Source organism: Strigops habroptila, chromosome 6 (assembly GCF_004027225.2).
Source record: "Strigops habroptila isolate Jane chromosome 6, bStrHab1.2.pri, whole genome shotgun sequence".
NCBI classification, from domain to species: domain Eukaryota; kingdom Metazoa; phylum Chordata; class Aves; order Psittaciformes; family Psittacidae; genus Strigops; species Strigops habroptila.
The window spans coordinates 63,650,821-63,676,035 of record NC_044282.2 but is presented as its reverse complement, the minus strand read 5'-3'; the positions used below and the strand labels follow the sequence as shown (position 1 = coordinate 63,676,035).

At 38.9% G+C, this 25,215-nt stretch overlaps 1 protein-coding gene across 5 annotated transcripts in view; it reads right to left on the bottom strand.

Moving 5' to 3' along the window:
• Window positions 1-25,215, bottom strand: part of SOS1 (SOS Ras/Rac guanine nucleotide exchange factor 1) — a 52,722-nt gene that overhangs the window by 9,114 nt on the left and 18,393 nt on the right. For all 5 annotated transcript variants that reach the window (XM_030490694.1, XM_030490697.1, XM_030490698.1 and 2 more), the window contains 9 exons: window positions 23,776-23,886; window positions 23,568-23,666; window positions 10,660-10,787; window positions 9,026-9,681; window positions 3,917-3,998; window positions 3,365-3,487; window positions 2,710-2,813; window positions 855-1,077; window positions 56-175 (listed from right to left, as the gene is read on the bottom strand). In XM_030490694.1, the coding sequence (XP_030346554.1) occupies window positions 56-175; window positions 855-1,077; window positions 2,710-2,813; window positions 3,365-3,487; window positions 3,917-3,998; window positions 9,026-9,681; window positions 10,660-10,787; window positions 23,568-23,666; window positions 23,776-23,886 (1,646 nt within the window). The remainder of the gene's footprint in view (window positions 1-55; window positions 176-854; window positions 1,078-2,709; window positions 2,814-3,364; window positions 3,488-3,916; window positions 3,999-9,025; window positions 9,682-10,659; window positions 10,788-23,567; window positions 23,667-23,775; window positions 23,887-25,215) is intronic.

Genomic DNA, 25,215 nt, shown 5'->3' with positions numbered 1-25,215 from the left:
TTCTGAATGGACTGTACATGTCCAGAGCAGATGCAGATTCAGGAAAGTTACTTACTTTTCAAACCACAAAGTGAGGTTAGTTGTATGCCTTATCATTTTGAGAAGGTTGGGAGAATTAATTTCTTTATCTTCCTTCGTCCACACACTCCCAACTAGTTCAGATGGCTGCACAGCTCTAGAAAAGTAGATGCATGTGTCAAAAAAAATGTAATTAAAAGCTGGAAAGAAGATATTATTTTCCCAAACCTCTTTATTTCCAGTGAATTTTGAATTAATATTTGGAAATATATTTTTGAGGTGTGACTTCTCTTGCATAATGTTAGGATGCTTACATGACTAAGTGACTGGTATTTCTACACTTCTTTTTTAGTGGGTATTTCTTAATTTAGATGACTATTAACCACCTCTGTTCATCTGAATGAAGAATGGAGTCTACATTTCATTCACCGTAATAAAATGTGAGCTTCCAACACCTGAACAACCTCTCACAGACAGCTGGAGAGATCTGAACCGGTCCATAATTTGCTTCACAAACTAGGATATGAAGAAAACTAATTTAATTAATGTTTGTACTTCTCAAAGATTGATCTACTTGGAAAATACCAAGAGAAACCTGCACCACAATGCAATTAACAGTATCCATCTGCCATATCTACTGCACATTAACTTGAGGGGAAAGATAAGACAAATACTGGTTTTTAGCATTTTTTTTCTGACAAAATAGCAATCAATATACAGCACTGGTAAAGTCCCTTGACGTACCGTGGGGCTTCACATCAGGGGCCCGCAGAAACAATTTCATGATGGAGAATATTTTGGTTTGTGTCATGTGTTTTTCAATGGAGGAAAGTTACCTGTAAAAATCTGACTCAAGTAAAGTAAGCTGCCGAGCAATTTCAATTGGATGCAAAGTGAGCAAGTCAAAAGTCTCTGTGTGTCCTGGTTTGCTTATGTGCCATTCAATCGCCGGAGGAGGGCTCTCAAAAGTAATGTTGTGACTTTGCCCAATGGCTTGTGCCTGCTTTTTCCGGTTGATTATCTTTGTGATAGATTCAACCCATTTCTTCATCGCTTTGCCTGGCACACAGAGAGAAGATTACTATTTAGTTACTCTTAAAAACATTGCATTATTAAAATTACTATTTAGTTACTCTTAATAAACTTGCACAGGGCCAGGTCATTTACCCGGACCTGTGCAAAGCATTTGACACTGTCACACATGACATCCTTGTGTCTAAATTGGAGACGTATGGATTTGACAAATGGACTGCTCAGTGGATAAGGAATTGGCTGGATGGTCACACTCAAAGAGTTGTGGTCAACAGCTCAGTGTCCAAGTGGAGACCAGTGATGGGTGGTGATGTTCCTCAGGGGTCGGTATTGGGACATCTTTGTCAGTGACACGGACAGCGGGATCGAGCACCCTGAGCAAGTTTGCAATGACATCAAACTGTGTGGTGCAGCTGACGTGCTGGAGGGAAGGGATGCCATTCAGAGGGACCTTCACAAACTTGAGAGGTCATCTCATGAAGTTCCAGAATGCCAAGTGCAAACTCCTGCACCTGGGTCAGGGCAGTCCCAAGCACAAATACCCGCTGGAGGAGAATGGATTGAGAGCAGCCCTGATGACAAGGACTTGGGGGTGTTGGTCGATGAGAAGCTCCACATGAACCAACAGTGTGTGCTTAAGCCCAGAAACCAACCATGTCCTGGGCTGCATCACCAGCAGCATGACCAGCAGGTTGAGGGAGGGGATTCTCCTCCTCTAGTCTGCTTTTGTGAGATTCCCCCCCTGCAGTCCTGCATCCAGCTCTGTGGCCCCCACACAAGAAGGATGTGGAGCTGTTGGAGTGAGTCTAGAGGAGGCCACAGAAATGCTGCGAGGGCTGGATCATCTCTCCAGCTGAGAGAGCAGGGCTTGTTCAGCCTGGAGAAGACTCAGGGAAGACCTTATAAGAACCTTCCAGTGCCTAAAGGGGGGCCTATAAGAAATCTGGAGAGGGACTTTTGACAAGGGTCTGTAAGGATAGGACAAGAGGGAATGGCTTTAAGCTGCCAAATTCCTGTTAAGCTCTATACCGTAAGAATTTCTTGCATGAGCTGGCAAATTCATTGAAAATTCACCAGTAATCTGCATGAAACTAGCTGGCTCATTCTCTCCCTCTTTTTAATTGCTAAATGACCATTAAATACTTCTCTAACATAACATTCTTCTACAAATTGCTCCTGTAGCTGTCCCAGGTTTTTTTACAAGGGAACAGGAAAGATCTGTACAATCACAACTGGAAGGTAACCTTCAGTTCCAATACGCACTGTGAAATACCTGGAAAACCCTTGCTTCAAAGAAACAGTGGTTTTCACCATCAAACTTTTACAAAAATTACGCCTGTGTACAATCAAAGCAATTATTCTGTCCTGATCATTACTCAGCTATTATTATTTTGCATGATTTCAGTCCCTTTATAACAAAACCAATACTTATTAGGATGTAAATAACATTCTTTCTTCTGAACACTGTTATTCAAAGATTTTGAATAACATTGTTGTTTGGTTTTTTTTTAATTAAGGTTTATTTTATGTTCTTTGTGAAGTATTTAATGAGCAGTCAGTCCTATTTATCTGCTCAGTGAAAGGAAAAGTGATCCCATTCCATACCTTTGGAAAGGGATGCATTATGATAAATGCTAGCGCTTACAAAACTGTAAGTACCTCTTACTGTTCCAATGAATTCCTCTAAACGTTGCAGAAGATCAGCATCTCTTTCAAAGTCATAGAAGTGGTGTTCTACCCAGTGTCGACACACATTTAATACTCTGCAAAAGGAAAGGATAAGTAAGCATTTTACAATACAGTCTACCTTCATGTCTAGCATTTCAAGGCTTTCAGTTGGTGAGGGCTCACAAGAATATCAGAATCAGCAGATCAAACATAATTATTCTACTGTCTGTGTTTCACCAGCAACCAGCTATTAGCATTCTTCTACTTTAAAGAAGTCAGAGTAATGCTATCATTCATAAAAAGTACACTATCTAAAATGTTCTCTGTCTACATCTTTGTGGCACACATACAGCCTTGAAGAAATATGGATTTTAAAGAAACTGGCTAGTATAAGAAACTAATTTGCACACTAATAGTTTAAAACTCATCACAAGACTTTCCCAAGGCTTTTCATGCCATGAATTCAAATTCCCACCAGGTTTTCAAGTAGCAAGGTCTAAATGGTTTACGTCCCATGCACACTCTCTACCAAAGCATCTGCAAGAAAGGCTGCAAGAAAGGTATCCCAAAGAGCCACTGCATCCAAAAGATGGTACTTCAAAAGACATAAGGAAGTCAGTTTGGCTCACATTGATGCAATACTTACCGTAGCTGCACAGGTTGAATGTACTCTTTCCTAAATCTTTTTAACTCTGCACTAAGAGGCTGGTCACCGTTCTCCATAGCAATACGATCAGCTTCTGTGGGCTCAGGCTCTGGAATTTCAAATCTAGCAGAGAAGATGGGTATAAGACCAGGTTCCTATTACACTCATCTTACTCAAAGCATGCGTGAATAAGATGTTGATTAAAGATAACTCAAAATTCAGAACATTTCCACATCTCAGAATCTTACATCTTGGTAAGAACATAGGAAGATTTGCTAAATTCAACAACAACACGCATTTTAAAGACAAAACCATGGGATGCTGAAAGTTACTGGAGCTACTTGAAAAATCCGTAAGCTTCTGGATATAACTTGTACATTTCACTTGCAATCCTTGAATTGACAACTTAAAAAACACTTTAAAAAGTGTTTGGAGTGAATCAAGAACAACAGGAAAACAAGAATCTTACAACCTCTACTAGTCCAAGTAAAAACAACAATAATAATACAAAAAAGGCAGTTCATGTGAAAAATATTTTTAACAGTAGCATACCTTTCTATTAGCAGACTCAGCAACTCTTGAGGTTTACAGAAGGATCTATATGTTGTGAGAAAAGTCCGAACAAAGTTGGGATCTAAGACAAAGAATAATTTCATGCTCAGGTCAGCAATTACCTTTTTTTGATTTTATTTTTACACTTCAAATTAACTTTAACTACCCTTCACAATTACGGATGCTGGCTTATCAACTTACAGAGAAAATGATGTAACAATTCAGAACCTCTTAAAATAGCAATGAAAGAATTTAAATACAATTTTTATTCTGCTGAAAACTCAAACCAATTACTTTTTCTTTCTCCTTGATTATTAAAAGATTGGATTCTTTTTCAACAACTTTGAAAATAATAAATATTTTATTTATGAGCCACCCAGTAAACAATTTTGGTTTTGACAACGATCAGGACAAGATACCTCAAAAGACACAGCAAGTAACTTTGCATTGGACAGAAATGGCCTTTTCGAGGGGACAATGTTTTCCCTAAACTTGTACAACTAATAGTCACATTTAAGGCAAGCTAGATTTTTTTTTCAGCTGACAGCTATACTTCGAGGTTATATTTATTTCACTGCAAAAAAATCAGCAGATTTCGTTTAAACTGACTAATTACATATCAGTTAAAGTATTCAAATGTGTTTTAAAACCAAGAAAATATTGAAACCAGAAAACCCAAAGTGTCTCCCTTAATTACAAAAGCAAAACCATTTGTTTTCAAGTATGAGGAAATGCAGTGACAGCATGCTGGCACTGCACAGAGCTGCTTAGAAACAAAGTTAACCTTGTTATCACTGAATAAAATTAATGACCATGTTACAATGGCTTTGCATATTACATCCATACACAGATTTTAAAAATAAACTCTAATTGGTAATTTTTCTGACAGAGAGTGGCTGAAGAGGAGCACACAGGACTTGAAGCACGAGTTCCTCGAGGCTGTAATGAAGATGAAAACACCTGCATTATTTGACCTAACACTATATGAAGCCATTAGACTCATCTCCTGGAACAGGGGTCCTTAAGAGGTTTTTTACCAGCATCTTGTCCATTTGAATGAACCTTCTACCTTTCTTAGATCCTACTCAAGCTCTCCATGTGGGCAGCAGTTTACTGTAATGTGTCACACAGATTAACCATGCACTGTGTAACACAGCATTTCCTTGCGTTTCTGTTGTATGCCAATTCCCATTTCTTAAACAACTGGCTATTTCGCTTTACCATCTCTATGTCCTTCACTAAGCCATTTTTCTTATGATAATGCCCCTCCCACCTCTCCTTGAAACTGTACAGTCTAAAATCCTTTTCAAAGGCAAAACTCAAAATCCTTTTGCACAAAAAGTCATCCTTGTCCCCATCATCCTTGTCAGGAAAAAACAGGTTTTGTTATCCAAAAAAAAAAAGTATAGAATAAGCACAGTAACTCATGTTTTAACAGCTTGTAATCTGTACACAGCATCTCCCTAAGCAGATCTTGTCTACATGAAAAAGAAAGCCTCCACAGCAATTAACGTTTTCAGATCACCGCAAGCTCTGAGTCATAGCTATTGTTATTTACAGGTAGGGTCAGTGGTTAAACCCACAATACATATTGAATTTCAAATGAAGCAGATCAGAAAATCAAATCTAACCTTGTTATCTCACTAGCAAAATCTGTAACTCAAAATAGTGTACAATATATGAGCAAGCGTCAAAAAAAATAAAGACAACACTAGTTAGTCAGGATGTCTGCTCATGTGATAATTCTCTCTTCAATACAGCCAATTTGAAAGCTAAAAAAGAACAATAACTTGTTCTACAAGGATTTATAAATAATCACCCTTGAATTCCTTAAGAAAGGAAACGGACACTATGATGACGCACAAGCACTCTTAACATATCAAAGCTTTAAAAATAGAAGAGCACTGCCCTATGCATAAAAAAAATTGCCACGACTTTCAAACCTTGGTACCACCTAACCCAGCTGCTCTTAAACAAGGATCAGGCAAAGGAGGAGATAATGAATGCAGAAACACATTAAAACAAGTAAAACCCACTAAAACATGCAAGTAGGGTCAGAACCTGAATTTCTAATTGAAGGGCAGTTTCTCTCATGTGAAAATATACAGAAAGCTGCTTTTGCTGAGATTTCTGCCTGTTTTGCTGCTCCATCGCAGGATGGTTTGGACAATCTGCCATACCCTGTGGCCAGGTGGCCATGAGGGCTGCCTCCCTGTCCTCGCTCTCACAGTGGCTGGATGCCTCCTAACCCCAGCAGCATTGTTTGGTAAAGCTAGGCTACTGGGCTGCCCCTGTTCCACAGCTAAACAGAGAAATATTTCAGCTGGCAAGATGGTTTGTGCATTGTCAGGGAGGTGAAGGAAGAAAAGCAAAAGGTCCAACACCCATACCTACAAATAAGATGGACTGCGTAGATCTTCATAGTGTGTCCCTGCCCATGGCAGGGGAGTTGGAACTGGATGATCTTTAAGGTCCCTTCCAACCCAAACCATTCTATAACTCTATGACAAAAAAGTTGAGACCTGATTTGACTACTGTCTGAATACAGCCCTCAATATGCAACTAACTAAATTGCTCTTCAGCTACTTGCAACAACTTGGTACCGTCTCTATGATTATATCTGCAATCATTCTTTATAGTATCTGACCTACAAAGATAAAAACCTAGAGAAGAGTCACAGCTACAGTAAATACTGTCTTTAGACTGTCAGATCAAGGGCTGCCTAACCAGCCACACATATTTGAGACAAGTCACCTCAGAAAGTAAGGGCTTGCTATGCTGGCATATGAATATAAAGTCAATAAATTCTTTTAAGATTACAATCACACATACACAATCCTATGTGGGGCAAGAAGAGCCTCTCTACAGTCTGTAGCTGCTTGGCTAGGTATCACCAGAGTACTCATCTTCCCATGTCTCCAAGCAAAACAGAAGTCTCGAACTCAGGTGGTGAGTGTATGAAAGAAGAGCTAAAGGGTTACTACGGAAAGTCGTTGCCCTGCTCACTGCATCTCATAAGGTGCAAAAAACCACTGAATGATTTCCATAGTAAATGGACTTTTGTTTCCTGTACAACAGAGCATTTTGGCTGAGTCACTATAGCTCTATTTCTTTGTTCCCCTGGAAAAGACAGCACAGAATGGTTAGAACGATTAATTTTTCCTCACAGAAAACCAGTTATAAAACAGAAGGTATAGAATGGAAGACAAGGGTTTTGAGAAATGATGTGCGACCAGCAATTCAACATCAGGTCGATGCATGTTGCACTAAAATCTTTAAGGCTACAGATACAGGCCAAATACGCCACAAGACAACCATTTTTCTTCTTATGGTCAAAGTCTTTCAGTCTATCTCACAGTATCCATGTTCTCAGTTTTGTCATACAATAGTTTGGTCAATGTTACATACACCTACAAGCAACCTTGTAGGTATATTTTGTTAGGCTTCAAGCAACCTACTTAAAGCTTTATTAAATAAGGGCTATTACAAGCAGGGATTTAAATGACTGTGGATGAAGGTGGATCTAATCAATTGATCTGAATGCTTCCTTGATGTCCTATGTGCTAGAAAGGCTAAGAACACATGCAAAAAACCCGATACAAGAGATTATTTCAAGAAGCCACATGTTCCTTAAAAACAGGCCTTTCTGTTTTATGGAGCTGGACAATACAGTTTGTGGCTCCCAGGACAGAAATGATGCATGGAGAGCACTGCTAGCACTTGGAATAATACCAAGGCTACGGCACCAAAGTCCCAGCACATATGGAAAGGGCAATTCTCAATGGTGCACAAGTTAGTCAAAGTAGAGCAAATATTCACAAGGGCTTTAATGAAGTACTATTTTTGCCAATTCTATGCCAAATACAATGCTAGCTCTAAAAAAAAAAAAAAAGTGTCTTCCTTTCTCTAAGGCTGAATTCGTTTATTTTAACTTTCCAAAACACAAAACTATGTCATAAATCATGCCTGTAGAATACAAAGCCAAGAGCTCGAAGTTACAAGAAAATGACGACAGGCACAAAACCACTCTGGTAAAAAGTGCCAGCACAATATTGCATTTGGGTTTCTAACACATGTTAGGAAAGCTCAACTGAAGGAAATGTGGAGAAGAGCAATAAAAGTAATGGAGTAAACATGTATTTACAAGCATTTTAAAAATAAACAAAAGTATCAAACTACACTAATTACATTCTGCTTATTCCCCACATCTTCCAAACAAATATTCCTGGATTATTCAGGGTATCCAGGAGCTGCAGGAGAACAATTTAGGATTATCAGAGTGTAAAGAAAGGGAAACAACAACAAGAAAGGAATCTACAATTGAATATAAGAAGCACTAATACCAAGATGCATGAAGTTTTAGAATAACTGACATACAGGTAGAATAAAAACCAACCAAACAAAAAACCCAAACCCCAAATCCAGGCCCAATGCTTTTCATCACAGTTTATGAAAATCCTGGGAAATTATTAAAAAAACTCCACTCACTGAGACTGGACTGGATGATCGCATAAATGCTTTCAATGTGTCTTCAACACAAACAGAAACTCACAATCAAAAGTCCTTAGATCAAATCCCCACTGAAATTCTGATAAAGGCAAAGTTCCAAGGCCAAATTATGCAAGTGACTTCTTCTAGGAATCTGGTATTAGGTCTTTTCCATTACATGCCAGCACGGACACAGGTAATATCAGATAAGAGTACAACCCTTCACTGAAAACACTGGGCCCATAATTCTCTCCTACAATGCTTCATGTGCCACCCAGCTTTGGAAGTCTTGAGGGAATACAGTTCTTGTCGCCTGGGGCATACAGGAAAAAGTATTGTCTAGAGCTCAATTCCTGCAGGCCCATGATCCCCCATCCCTTTGATGAGAATAACCTTATGCATATCCCAGTATATTCAGCCAAATAGGATTCATATTTTTAACTGCTATAGCAGTGCATATTTAGATCTCAAAACCGTAACTCAAAAAGCATGTTAGAATACGTGCACTGCAAAGCATATTTGCTTTCTACACACTTTATATATTTTGCTGCATGTATTTAACAGAAAGAGAAGCACAAACCAGTGACCAACTTGAGTTTTGGATATATAAAAGTACCTCACCTGCATACATGTGGTAAGTCAGCCTCTCGATAAGCTTGACAACAGTTCCCGCCTTGATGATGGGGATTCCAGATTTGGGCTGCATGTTTTCCTCAAACACAATATTCTCTTCAGAGTCAGGTTCTGCAAATCTGTAAAGCTCAGGATTTGGAAATCTCATCTGTTCCTCTTTTTCTTCCTGCAACATTGTTACATCCAACATCCTTTCCAGCGTGCTTCTATATTGCAAAGATATCAATGCTGCCATCCAGTTGTTCTTCTCTTCAGCCGATTTAGCAGCGAAAATAACACTGTTCTCATCTTTTAAGATTATTTCAAAAGCATGTCTGTACTCGTTAGTGTCGTCCTTATCGTTGATTTGTACCTTTCGCATGAAGAACTTTTCTTTTAGTCGATATTCTGCATTGCTAGCACCAGGAAGTCTTGGTTGGCCATGATTTGACTTACAGCAAATCATTAAGCCATCAAATAGAAATATGTGCCTCTCGTGCTTTGCTCCTACACGTGTGAGTGTTCCTTCCATGATGAACTCGTTACAGCATTGTCCAATGTCCTTACCCTCCCAACCATCAATATTTTTCTGGATTTCATTCATTTTCTTAATTGCTAGCTGTTTCCCCTTCATCTGCTGAGTATAGAACCGGCATGCAGATTCACTTCAGTGAAGATGGGAAAAAGGCAGCCTATTAGTATACATGTATTTAAAAACCACAACCACCACTAACAGCAAAAACACAAGATCATCTTCCTGAGTGGTGAGAATTCCACTGAGAATGCAGTTTCAGCAGCCAGTATCAGCACCATTGCAAGCCTTGACTAATGTTTCACTTAAGTAACTAATCTGATAATTTTTCTACTTATCTTCAATGTAATAAATGCTTTACAGAAACAGGGACAACCAGAAGTAAGGCAAGCCATTAGTGCTTCTTAGCCTAAGAAACCACTCATTTCCATAGCCAATAAAATAATTTTAGACTGCACTAATTTGAAAGCAACACATTTAGAGAAAATAAGCTGTTAAAATCATCCATGTCCAAGCCTAAAGATTCCACTTTGCAGCACAGAACTTGTTTGGTAAAGAAAATATTGAAACAATTTTAAAAGCAAAAGCAAAGTTTTCACATGTTGAAATAACTGCACAAATGTTAGCATTAAATCAAACAGCAGAGAGTATAATCCAAGAATTTGCTACAACAGAGCATCTAAGCACTAGCTATCTGTGCATCTATTTCCATTATCCAGTGGTATTTTTAACTCGGCATTGCACAAAACACTCTTCAGATTAAGTAGTTTCAAATTCAAGAACATTCCTTTCTAATCCCACAGAAAGGTACTTTTACAACATTTTTAAGTGAATGTTTATTATCTGAGCATAATTACCCCCCAAATGCCATAACTTTCTACTTACCGGGGAATTCTCAGAACGTCTCAACTACCAGTATGCAAACACACACAGAAATTAGAACAGTTTTAAAACAATAACAAATTATCTTGGCTTTGATGTCACTTCCTCTGAAAAAGCAGGCTTGTCACAAACTATTTTGTTCATTGTTTACTAAAAGAGGAAACTGGGAGCCCTGGATTTATAGCAAAGCGTTAAGAGCAGAAAGCAGGAAAAATGGAAACGTGTTTACCTAAGCCTTCGTTTTGCAAGACTTTTGGAGCATATCCGTTCCATACTGCTTTGAAGATTAAGTAGGGCAGTTATTGCTTGCTTTAAGCACTCTTTATCCTCTTCATCCTCACTTTTTTCTTCCAATTGCTGCAAACATTGAAAGTCAAATACGAAAAGCGTTACAAGCATTTTGGTATGTTGAAATACACAAGTTTGACCTAGGAAGAAGAAATCCAACCGTCTGATAATTTTGTATGCTCCTGCTTGTTATTAAAATTAATGAAATTGCATTACTGACACAGGCAAGAGAGATCTGCTAAGAGCTTAATCTCAGTAAAATAAGAACAGCAATCACTAGTCCTCCAGATACAGACACACTCAGGCATGTGCTATTTACCTCAATACTAGTTTGATTTACATCTCCAAAAGAGAACCCATTAGAGATGTTAAATCTTAAGAGGAACAGCGAAGAAGGAAATCCCCATACATACCATTCTACACCACAAGATCAAATCCAGGGGCTGTATGTTTGTAACACATCTGTAACAGTCAAGCTGGACTGAAAACTAAGCAAAACTCCTTCGACACATTGATAAACAGAAGATTACAAGGGCTCTCACCTCACTAACAACAGACTAATCAATAATTCAAGTTGGAAGGGACTTTGGAGATTATCTTATCCAACCTCCAGCTCCACTGCAGAACAAACATAGATCAGGTTGCCTAGGGCCATGCTGAGTTTTGAACTGCTCTCAGGATGGAGAGACCACAACCTTTCTGGACAATCTGTTCCAATGTCTGAAACCCTCATGGCAAAATAATTTTTCCTAATACCTTATCAGGATTTCCCTTATTGACTTTTCATAGTGGAATATATGGAAGCACTATGCAGCTTTGAGAAGTATTTCTCTGTCTTCCCTACCCCATCATACAGTCAAAGATAGCAGGAAGGTTTCCCCTTTTCCTTAGTCTCCTTTTCTCCAGAATGAATCAGCTCACTCCTCCAGTTTCTCCTTCATCACATGTTCCATTCCTCATGTCATCTTGACAGGCCCTTCCAGTGGGTTTGATTCAGTACACCAATGTCAACTGAAAGTGCAAGCTGGATGCCGTTCCCCTGATGCAGCCTTACCCATACTACACAGGCAGGCACTGCCACTTCCCTCAACCTGATGGCTACACACTTGCTAATACAGCAATACAGGCCTTCATTGCTCTAAGGGTGTTCTGCAGGCTTGTGTTCAAGCTTATTATCCATCAGGACTGTGATTTTGTTTTTTTCTGCACAAAAAAAGCAAAGGGGAAAAAAATAACCAGAAGGACGTTGAGGAGAGGTAAATGTTCTTCCTCCGTGGAGCAGTTGCTTGGCAGTTCATAAGAAAACACAGGGGCATCTAGCCATGGCCACCTTGTAAAATGAGGGTACATATGTCCCTATGTGAGTAAACAGCTATGTTAATGCCTCCATATACTAACTCAGTTTCTCTTAAAGGACAAAAAAAAAAGTAATAAATTTATAAACCAAAAGTGGACAAGAACAGTTAATACTAATATTTTTGTGCCTATCTCTGTGACAGAAAAGTTTTATAAAACAAGATCTGCTGTGTTTTCATCCTAAGCTTTTCGTCTTAAATCTTCATTTAACCATTAAAATGGTTAGTGAAAAGATTTGTTGACTACAGCTGTGGCTTAGATGTAAAACTGAGATAATTATTTACAGGACTACTAAGAGACAAGTGTTTCAGACAACCACACACCAAGAACTGGCTCCAGAGTACTGAAAGGTTTGTTTTGACAGAGGTGGTATAAGTGAAGTGATGGGCTGGCATGGACCAGAATAAGGCACCCCTGGAAACAGTACAACCACACAGTTTGCTTCCAGTGTAAAATGAAAGTATTGTCCTCCGAAGTCCAACTGAACACAACATACTCATGTCTGACATCTGAATGCGTCATAGAATAGCATTATTTTTTTCCCTGACCAGAGTTAATCATTCAGTACAATAGCTGTCAGTGCCAAAGACTAATTTATTTGTTTCAGCCATAAGGATTACCACAAGGCTTATTCTAGGCAGCCTTAGTTCATGTAGCATAATCTGCTATACACTTCATCTAAGCAGCATTAGGCATGAGACAACCATTGAAATACGGCTGACAATGCACCACAACAGATAGTACTTCCCAAAAGGTCTAAGGGAGAACAGAATCATAGAATGCTTTGCACGGGGAAGGACCTTAAAGCTCATCTAGTTCTAACCCCCCTGCCACAGGCAGGGACACCTTCCACTAGACCAGGTTGGCTCAAGGTCCCGTCCAACCTGGCCTTGAACACTGCAGGGATGGAGCATTCACAACTTCCTTGGGCAGCCTGTTCCAATGCCTCACCATCCTCACAGTAAAGGTGAGGGTCATCTAAACCTACTCTCTTTCAGCTTAAAACTAGTCTCCCTTGTCTTGTCACTATATGCCTGTAAAACATCCCTCTCCAGATTTCTTATAGGCCCCCTTTATGTATTGGAAAACTGATATAAAGTCTCCCTGGAACCTTCTCTTCTTCAGGCTGAAAAAGCCCAGCTCTCTCAGCCTGTCTCTATAGCAGAGGTGCTCCAGCCCTCAGAGCATCTTTTCTTCTGGACTTGCTCCAAAGTTTCGCAGCCTTCTTGTGTTGGGGGCCCCAGAGCTGAACGCAGTAAGTACTCGAAATGAGGTCTTACAAGAGCAGAGTACAGGGGGAGAATCACCTCCTTCAACCTGCTGGCCATGCTCCTTTTGACGCAGCCCAGAATGCAGTTGACTTTCTGGGTTGCAAGTTCATGCCGCCAGGTCACGATGAGCTTTTTGTCAACCAACACTCCCAAGTACTTGCTGGGAGGGCTGCTCTCAATCCAGAAATTGAATACATCATTCCAAGAAGAAGAGACTACCCTCATCATATTCCTCTGCTCGCTAGATTTAACAGAGGTACCATCCTTTGCTTCAGTTGTGCAGATCACATAGGTTTAGAGAGGGCTTCAGACAAATAAGACAGGTGCAGCAGTGCTGGCAGAAGTCCAGAAAGCTAGGGAAAACATGTAACTACTAAGATTTTGCATCTTTCCTGTAAAAGAGTTCAATGAAGGCTCTTTGCCTTGCATGCTGCCTCTTTGCCAACTTCCATCAAAAGATTTTTGGCTGGATTTCCTACCATCTCCCGGTAGCTACTTTCAGTAATGGACAAGATTGTTTTAGCCTAGTGTCCTTAAAACCAAGCCTTATTAGATCCTACAGCATTCTGTATGTTCTCTTCACAAACATACTGGTACGGATTAATGTTCATAACGGCGAAGTATTCTGCTCCTATGTTGAGTTTATAAAATGCTTTTTACAGCAATTTCTCTCTATTTGCACAAATTTTGGTATTCATCACAGAAAAGTCTATGTCCAAAAGCAAAATACATGTTTGATACAGTGCTAGAGAGAAAGCAGTTGTTTAAGACTAAAATCTCCCCATGAGGATCCATTAGAAATAACCCATATTTTCAACTGTATATACAAACTAAATCAAAGTCCAGTTAGTGTAATTATGCTCCAGGTTTAACATTTAGAAAGTAGCGTGTAGAAGTATGCACCTTCTTAAGTGTAAGACCAACACATGTGACAAATCAGGCAATGCTGTGAACTATGAAGACACTTGTCTGAACACAGAAAAGGAATTTGAAAGAATATATTCTATCATTGTATAATTACCATAAACCGCTATCAGAAACAGTCTTAGTCAGACCTAAGCTTAAATTACAGCAAAGAATTTCACCTTACACTACCCGCAAACAGTGTGGAGGAGAAGGTTAAGTAAAGTGAAATGGCATCACCAGAAACGCATCCAAGTTTCTCTGCAAATCCCACTGATTCTTCTATAGCTGTGCAGTGCCCCCTAATGAACAAACCGGGTAGATGCTAAACACAAGTGTGGTGCGGTGTTGGCATCTTTTTTCAGAAGGTGTCCTGTGAGGAATACTGTATTATTACGGGAAGGAGATTTCTGATTATCAGTAGTATTATAGTCATTGCAGTTTTAATAACCTAATGAGAAAAATATTAGTTTATAACGATTGTAATGATTCACAACACTATAAGCACAGTATGCTGGCCATTCAATGGAAACAAACTTGGAAAACTAACTGCTAAGGGAAGTTTCTAATTAAAAGAAGTACTCTACATTCTAGGCCACAAGCCCTGCAGAAGTATCAAGTGGAAGAACAGGTATTTTGTTCTACCTGTTGTATAACACAAGGATTAGACGTTTATAAAACTGGGAAGTTCCAAACAGATACAAAAGAAATCCTCCTCATGCAGTGCAAAAATAGACTATGACAGTCCTTCTTTTACACTGTCAGGAAGCATGTGTCTAGAGAGACAATGACAGAAAATAGATTTCTACTTATGACGAGAATATGCAGGTATAACGATACTAGTGGGTGTCATGATGGATATAAAACCATGTACTTTAGGGCTTACATAACAACCTAGACTTCTGTCTTCGTAGGAGTTTATTCTAAGCCTAACCACTGAAATTTGTGAACTGCAGGTTCCTCAATTTAACTGTGAGGAGAGGTCACAAATAAGCTTCTAAACGCAACAGACAACAGCATATGGGAGGCAGGGAAACCATAACTGAATTTGCTTAACTCAAGATCACTTGATCGCAGGTGCTAACAAAACTTACTGCCCCTCAAAACTTTAATCTGTTTAGTGTGTAAGTGGGTGGTCCCACATTACAAGTGGGAGCTGCACACCACAGTACTCAACAACAAGCTCAAACTAGCTGCCTCAGAGAAACCTCTTCAAAACCCGCTATGCTATTTCTTCAGACACTCTGAAGCCCACAGCAAGGCAACAAAACAACTGCATAGCTGGCAAAGCAAGCTTGATCTGTAGTGTGACCTACCTATCTGCTCTGTGGGGAAATGCCACATCAGTAAGCAATGTTCATGAGAACATGAAGTGCACTGACACCAGCTAGTCCAGCATCTGTTCTAATGCCACACCCTTTTCTTCAACATGTTTCTGAGAATGGCGTACCTACCCAAAGGTAGTCTTGAAACAGGCTATTTTGTTATCCAGAATAACAATGAACAGGGTTTTCTCCTCTGACAAATGCAGGCAGGCTGGTCTGCTGGCACCTCCCCGTAAAAGAATCGTGGAAGCAGGCTCAATAGCATTGAACTGCCTGAAGGCTCTGACTTTTTGCAATTCTTCAAAATAATAAAAAACTCAGCCCAAGCAAGCAGTATGCTGGGCAGAAAATGCTCTCATATACTATTCAGAAAGTTTAACTGTTAGAAAGCAACAGGAAATCATCTGGAAGCATGTCAGCAAATGCAGACAACTCAGGGAACACCATACACTTCTGGCAAATGCTAGCGGTCTAAAAGGGGACTTCATACTTCAAGAGTAAAGGAAACTCCATGTGCATTCCTGCACATACATACATGGCTTTAATGCACTGAAATTTTACAAGCAACTTTGTTTTCATATAAACTCAGTTTTGAGCACAGTGCAGTAAAAATAGGTGTATGTTTATATAACTTTATTTAGAGACATGATACAGGAGGAGTGTTATTTGCATTAAGAATGAAACCAATCATAAAAACCTTTTCTCACTCAAAGTTTAACTGTGCCGTCTCAGCTTAATTTTAAAAGTTACAGTAAATCACATAATTTACATAAGCTTGTCAAATATCAAACCTCAGGTATCAGATAATTGGTTACAAAAAGGCTCCAGCATTGTTTTGAAAATACATTTTAGAGAAAGACAGAAGATAAAAAGCCCTCATCTTTTATTTCACATTAAGTTTTAACTCACATAATGTAAAATACGGTCAGCCTATCGGGAAGCATACTGTACAAGTAAAGCATTAAAGCAGAAGAAAACAAGAAGCATTTCACCTTTTAGTACAAGATTTCCAGTTCTTTCACAGCTTGACTATGTGACTTAAAATAGATCTCAAAGACATATGCAAAATTAAAGTACAAAATTTAAGTACAAACCTGAGCCCAAAAAAGTGAAACTGTCTGGACTAAAACCATGTGAATTTAAGGAATTGTTACTTTGATAACTTGATGTAGATGCTCTTATTTGGAGAGGGAGAAATTAAATAAAAATAAATCTGTTGTGGAAATAGATTACACTACTCTGAAGTAAGTGTCATTTTTCAAATGGCACAGGATGGACAGCGAGGAACAGTCAGGATGAGCCATTCAGAAATATATACCACACAGAAGTCTGTCAATTGACATTCAACAATTCAACAGCTCAAGTTTTCCAAACCAGGTTTCTTATGTGGCCACTAGCATTCCCACGAATGGGTATAGCCTGTCAGGAGACCAAATTCTGGATTAGGTCTGCTCAAGTGCTACTGCGGCCTGTTAGGTATTTCAACTGGTTTCTGCTCAGCAGGAAAAAGTGCGCTCTCAAAAGCGCTTTTCTACAACTAGGAAGGGATTCATGCATGTGAGCAATTCTCACTGAGCTTACACAATCAAAATTTCCTTCATCAAGGAACACATACAAAAACAAAGCCTTGTTTTCAAGTAAGTTCCTTTATCTTCTCATGAAACCATTTCCTAAGCATTCAGACTTTTTTAGGCTACTAGCTGCCATATATGCATTTTATATGCCCAGATTCCATTACTACCAGAATGGCCACTTTGTTTACAGGAGGCCTTGTCTTCTGAAAAATCCAATTGCTCTGCAACCTTTAAAAATCTGGGTGTTTTTTTGCATATACTGATGTCTCTTCCACAGCAGATTCATTACCTTTCTGCAACAAACGTACAAGTTCACACAGATCCTTCCAGAGCCTTCATGCTCTGAAATTCTCTTCTTTCTTACTGTCACTTTGGTTTGTCTCATCATTATTAGCAGACCTGCAGAATACATTAGAAATTTTATATTCATAATTAAGTTGGTAACATTTAGTTAGATCAGTATTTCAAATGTCACAAAATGTTTACCTATGTGCTTCCAACACTTGTAATTGAGGTCTTCCATTTTCTTCCCCCACATTTTCCATCATAGTAAAGACAATTCAATTTGAAAACATCTTCCCTTCCTCTTTTGTAATTCCAAAATGGATTTAAATCCACTTTCACTGCTCCAACACAATTTGAGTCTGATCTTTGCAAGGCCATAAGCTCAACTGGATAGCACCTCTGTGTTTGGATAAAAATGTATGCATTTTTGAATGCTATGTAAGATGATTCACAATTTCAGACATCATTTTTGGAAGCAACAGTAGAACCCTGTTGATTTTAAGAGGAATCCTGTTGATTAAGGAAAAGGCAGCAGACAAAATTAGGGATGTCAATCAGAATCCCATCTGTAGACTTGGTCAACAGTAACCACAAATGCAGCTTGTTATTTTACTTGTGTTTGTCATTTCCTACATCTTTTCATTGGTTTCCACTGAAGATATTAAAGTATTGACAGAAAACATAGACCTCCACTGCTATAAAAGCAAACAGAGAAAGCATGCTGGCAGTGGGACTAAATCCAATTCTGGACAGCTCCATGTCCAGAAACATTTCCACTGAAAAAATCAAGTATATGAAAGTCTCAACCATAGCACTCTCTGAGGATCTCCCTTTTGTACAGATGACAGGAACAGAGGCAGGAGGATAGGGAAATATACTACTGCTATTAAAAGACTATACAGCAATACAAGCATATCAGGGTCTATATGATGACTGCCAGTCACAAAACCTAATGTCATCCTATAGGAGCTGAAAACCTCAGCTACGGTAAAAGCTTCTTAACATTCAATCCTTCGTGGACTGTGTCAAAACTTTTATTTGGGAGGGAGAGGAGGAAGTGATCAAAATCTGTCCAAGTTCCTGTAACACTCATCTATTTTCATGAGAGCTTGATCTTGGATGTTCAGTGCAGTGTGAACTGCTGCCATGTAAGCTAAAAGAACTATCTACCATTGTTAGCAGCAGCCACTGAAAACCAGGAACAGACCACAGACCACCAATCCCAGAGAACAGTCTTCCCAATAGATCTCTCCTAATTCCCACAGTAGTGGAGAGAATTTGCCCTGTAGGTATCCCTAGAAAATGGATCAGGAAACAGGACTCTGAAACCCTACAGCTACACAGTGAAGTCAAAAGTCAAGCCGGAGTTAAGTTAGTGTTTCATTTGACTCTCCAAAGAGGGTATCATCTAGTTAAGAACAGTCTGGCCCTCTGCCATGCTACTCCCTGCTCCAAAGGATCAAAGTACAGCATTTGTTGGTCCAGCAGCAGATTGACAATAACACGGCTCACGTGTCATTGAGGACTATAAGCAAAGTGGAAGGAAGAAATTTTTAATTGTACTTTTATTTTATCCAGCTTTTGCAGAAAAGCAATTTTAGCAGAGTAATGGAAAAAAATATTCTCCAAGGTAATTACTTCTCATAAGAAAAGTCCCTGGAAAGAGACATCTGCTTCTCAAAAGCCCAGATACATCCTGTATAAAAAGAAACAAAGCTACACAACAGCCTCATCACAATTCCATAACAGATTACGTAAGTCATTGACAAATGAAATGATACATATGCACATATGTCTGACATAAACACATACAAAATCCATGAGTACCACAGCTAGAAAGAATAAATACATTCTGAACAACTTCAAGAGTTGCCTCAGAGAGCCCAATTAATCAGATTATCAATAACCAAGTTTGTTGAAGTGCACACACACGTGTGCAAGTTTTGTTTTCCCCTATCACCTTCCCTTTGGCTGCCAAAGACACAGCTGACAAAGCATAAACCCATGAGCAATTAAAGGAGAAAAGCAAGAGAAATGTTGTCAATGAAACCACACAAGCAAGAAGGAAATACGGAACCCCATTTACCTGGCTGTATCACCTCCAACTTCTACCATAAGGCACAACTTCTGTACTTTTACAACGCTGCAGTTGTACTATAAGTCTTCATAGCTTAACCATATGAAGAAGTTGTTTAAATTTTTCACCTATTGTCATATTCTAGGAAACCTCTTCTTGAACTTGAGACCAATTTTTACACCATCACAGCTTTTCTCCCAAGAAACGCTCAAACACGCTTGAGCAGTCCTTATCACATATGAACAAAAGTTTGGTCAAGCTACATTTCCTCAAGTAGATAGGCCTTCATCTGTCACAGAAGCATAAAATTGCACATTATCTCTAGTGGATGTAAAAGAAAAAAAAAAAAAGTCATCCTCATCTGCAGTTACAAGTACAAGCCATATAAAACAATAATACTTGTGCTTTTACTTCAGAACAGTATGGTACATGCAAGTTACTGTTTGGAAAGAAGCACAAGCACACCAGACAGTGATTTTAGCAAATAAAATCCTTTGTTGACACTAAGCAAATACTTTCTTAAAATAATTCATAGCTAGTCTGAATCTGTGATTTTCTGGTTTTAATATTAATTGAAGGAGACTAAGGATTGACTGAAGCAAGAGAATCTGTTAATTACAGTGCCTGTACTAAACACAAGGAACAAAAACAGTGTTTTGAGACAATCTATAACATCTCATAAAAACTTTGCAGAGTGCCAAAGTTCACTAATTAAAACCTGGTGATTCTCCACCTTGGACAGAGGGTATCACAAGCCAGTTGCATTAAATTTGTTATACTCTGGATCACAAGCCTGGCTGAATCAAAGCAAGGTCAAAGCCCAAAATAGTCTGGGATGTGTTGCCCAACGCAGCTCACAGCAAGAGACTTACAGGATCAACCTAAAGATACTCCAGTCCTAAACTACTAACATTTCACCACCCTGTGCCTTCTCCAGCAACACATAAATTTAATACCATCAGGTCAGGAAAAGGGTGGTTTCTTGTCTTGGAAGATCTTGCCAAACCAGATTTTATTTATTTTAAGTTACATTAGCATAGGGAAAGACAAAAAAAAGTTTAACTGAGGAGTATTTCTACTTGAGCTGAACTGCCAGTCAGTAAAAACTGGCAAGTTATTTATCATCTAAGACCAAATTTTGGAAAAGTAAATAAAACACAGTAGATGCTGTTGTGAAATGAAAGGGTCCTGACAATTACAGATTATAGCAGCTAGAAATCCAACTAAAAAGTATTTGTAAATAGACAAGAAGTTTCCATTCAGAAGTCACGGGAGCCAAGTCCGCATTTGGGTTTAAAAAAAATGAGCAAACAAAAAACCTATCTAGCTTTCCTGTTTTCTGGAATACATTATTTTATCTAAGCAGAGTTTATAGATGATTTGGGCCATTCCTACTTTGAAAACAAGGAATTTTAAAATAATCTTCTATTTACCCAAAGAAAATAAAGAGTATCACACATGCACACAGATTTGCAGCATCCAAAACAGTGCTCAGTTCAAGTTTTACAAACTTCTTCCTTCAATTACTCAGTCATAAATAACTGCACTATTTACACCACCCTACCTTGCACTTAAGAGTCCACATTTCTATTCACAGAATTCTATGATTCAGAAAAGCCCATTCACGTTATCTGCCAGTTTGCAGAAAAGCACAATCTCACATGAAGCAGCTATATTATATAGTTAGTTTCCTACATAAAAGATTGGGGATTTTCAGGTTTGGTTGAAGGAAAACACTGCCCTTTAGCATATGCTAATTTTCCAACAAAGTTACAGCAAGGAGCTTCAGCTAAAAATAGAGTATGTATTTGCACATTCCTGATGCCCTGCCAAACTTCAGGATGGCTTTAGTTTCTAAAAAGGATAACGATCACTGGATAGAAATTAACTTTTTTTTTGTACTCTGCATAATTAGAAGGTAACTCTGAGATGCACTTTAAGTAGGTAACTTCGAAGTATGCAAGATTTCACAACATAGCTCAAAAAAACCTGCTAACCTGTTTATCCTTAAGTTTATCTATATTCAAGAGAAATAAAATGGGTTTTTCCATATAGTACTTTGCCAACATTTTGCTTCTTCATACCAAGAGATCCATTTTCATAGCATTTTAAACTTGGTTATTAATAGATACGCCTGCAATAACTAATCAGGTCTCTTACCACACAGAAGTATTCAATACAACCTTGCATTAGTGAAATTGTCAGGATTATATGACTAAATAATTCCACCCATACCTTTTCATCAGGACATCTCTAAGTATATCCAACCTGGAATCTGTCTGAAGATTCCAGGTATAGGAAAGAAAAAGAAAATGTTATTGCCAACAGAGACTACTTGAGGGAGGGATTCAGATGCTGTGTGCATGTGTATGTACTAATTGACAGATGAAGCTACTGCCATGAGAGCTACTCTCTCCCTCTCTGCATGCGGTATTATCCATTACTGTCTACTACACATATCACATATCTGACAGAATGGTGATGGGTGTCTTGCTAAAATGTGAGATAAGCAACACAGTGTGAAGAAAACCTGCAAGGTTATCATATACAGAACAAAATACGACCCAACAGTATCAGATTTATTCAACTCAGGGTGGAAGGTGGGTGGGTGTAGAGCACGAATGTGAAAAGACAAAAATTTTACATAAGGCATAGGTCAGGAGTTGCAAAAAGATTGACAACCTTCTGTAGGTGGGCTTAGCTTAGACACCAGTTTGCCCTAAAAAAGGGGAACATCAGCTGCTCCCTATTTCTGTAAGCACACATGCCCTCCTTCCCCCACTAATATTACCAATGGCAAGAAGCAACGCAGAATGCCTCTGTATCAGACGACATCAATCCTTCATGATTTGTCTATTACATAGGAAACCACCATTTTCACATTGAAGTCTGCAAAGCCACTAGGTACTGCATTTTGAGACTGGGCGATAAAAGCATGAGCAGAGAAACCTCATGGCTGTGCAGGTCTTTATCATACAAAATGTAGACAAGCTGTATCGTACCTCCCTTCCAATGGACTGTCATCAAAGGAAATGCTTAATATGTTAAAGATGTCTGAAAAGTGAGACCAAACCCATGAGCCAGACAAACAGACCAAGCACATGTTTCAAAATTCAAAAGCAGCACGTTATACAAGATGAGCTACGTGCCAAAGCTATGCATGTAGATCTAAATCAGCAAAAACAGTGTTAAGATTGTAGACGCTTAGACTCAAAGATGACCTAACTACTGGTTATCCCAAGACAAGCTAACAATCAGGAGAAACAGATTTCTTCAAAAGAGCAGAGATATTTTTTACTTCTGATCCAAATCTCCCAAAGTAGTTAAGTCTGGGACATGTATCCCTTTATGAATTTCCATTAAGTCCAAATGAAGATTCTAGTTGAAATTTTTCTTCAAAATGCTCTACACTCCTTAAAGATCATTATTCAATGCTAATTGATAAATGCCCCAGAAAAACATTCTGTAGCTATTTTCTTTACATGTCTATTACAGTTTTTACTGTTACCCTACTGATGAGAGTTCTCATTACAAAAAGCCCAAGCAGCATATATATCAATCAAGCCTTCCCTTTGAAGGAAGGCTATCACCTTTACAACCACCATGGGATGTGCACTGCAAGAACACCAAAGCTTTTATGAAAATGAGCCTGAATGGAAATCTTACCATGATTGTAAATTTACAAAGTAACAGCTTGAGAAAGCCTTGGACATTTTCTGTAATACAGCCATTTGCCATTATCTCTTACCACTGTTGAAACAATCATTCCAAAAGTATGACTACCTAGATCTCCGTTGCTTGCTAAATTAATAGTCCTATTCTTATTCAACACAAATCATTAGCTGCTCTAAAACTTCGATAAAATTACAAGCTGATATTCAGTTAGTTATAGCACACACCAGAGCATACAACCTGCTTTTCCTTCATCCATTCAGTTTTACTATTTATAGTCTAGTAAAAGGCTTTACACCCAACTGAGCACACAAAACTCTGGTATCCAACAGTAGGAATTATGAAAAAAAACCCCAAAAAAACATCAGATGACACAACGTTCTTACTTTTAGCAGTTCAAAGTAATGAAGACAGTGGTAAACAGGGGCAAGGAGCAGCCGGGGTAGAACATACTGAACAGCTTCTTTAAAGCCTTCACCTATTGACTAGAAACAGAATAAGTTTCAGTCTTAAAACAATAAATGCATTGAAACCATTATACAATGTAATTAAAATAGTAATATCAATAATATGGCTTACTTAAAAGAGAGTTACCTGTAAATAAAATGCTGCTCCTGGCTTTGATAACTGACTTAGAAAATGATCATGAAAACCAGGTCGCAAAATATCTTGTGCATATGATTCATATGGATCAAATGCTAATTCCTAAGAAGAAATACAAATTAATTTTACAAAGCTGATTTCATATCTAAACTTTGTATTTCTTAAAGAAAATACATACTTTACATAGGAGAGACTTTCCTGCATACTTTTTCCAAAATACCTATACAGAAGATTCAACACTTTTATGTGCACAGACTCATAGAATAATTCAGTCTTGAAGAGATCTCTGGAAGTCCACAGTTTGCTCAGGGTCAAAGCCAAATCCAGCATCAAAACTAGCTGAGATTGCTCAACCAATTGATTCAACCAGTTGAATTCCAGGTACCTCCAAGAAGAGAGGCACCAAAACCTCTCTGTGCAGCCTGTTCCAGTGTTTAGTTGTTCTCATTGCAGATCCCTAGAAGCACATCTTGCCAGCAAAAGCCAGGCAAAGGAGACTGGAGTACCTTAGTCCATTCCATGTCTTCCAGCGCACAGCCTCTCACCCCATGAGCAAGATACCCATGCTTTCTACCATCATCTTTTTCATGCTATTTTACCTATACAAACCCTTCTTGCTTTGCTTCATATTCCTCACAATTAAACCACATCCCTAAGCATCATGTCTACAATTCTTTTAAGTACCTCCAGGAATAGCGACTCAAACACTTCCCGGGACAGCCTGTTCCAATGTTTGAAAACCCATCTGGTGAAGAATTTTTTTCCTAATATCCGGTCTAAACCTCCCTTGATGCATCTTGAGGCTATTTCCTCTTGTCTTATCACTTGCTACTTGGGAGAAGAGACCAATACCCGCCTCATTACAACCTCCCTTCAGGTAGTTGGAGAGAGCAATAAAGACCCCTCAACCTCCTTTTCTCCAGCATAAACAAGCTCAGTTCCCTCAGCCGCTCCTCACAGGACTTACTCTCTAGACCCTCCACCAGCTTTGCTAATCTTCTTTGGATGCGCTCCAGCACCTCAATGTCTTTCTTGTAGTGAGAGGCCTGAGTTTGGTTAAACAGGAAACTCCAAACTGCACTTGTCCTTGCCTCCTGCTACACCTACCCTTTTCCTTAGGGACTGGGAAGGCATATTCCCTGTGATTTGCTCACACTGCCTTTGAAAATAAACCAGTTCTCCTGAGCCCCTTCTACCCTCACATTGGTAGCCACCAATGTGATCCTGCCCTCCCAGATAAGTCTACTCTCCCACAGACCAGGGTCTTCAGTCTGTTTATCTCCTGCACTTTTCGCAGGACCTTAAAACTCTATCTCTCCTACCTTTCTGCTAAACCTGCCATTAGCTATGATGTTCCTGTCAGTTCTTCCTTGTTTTTGGGAAAGAGGTCAAGTATAGCACTCTTCTTAGTTGGCCCATCAGCATATGCCA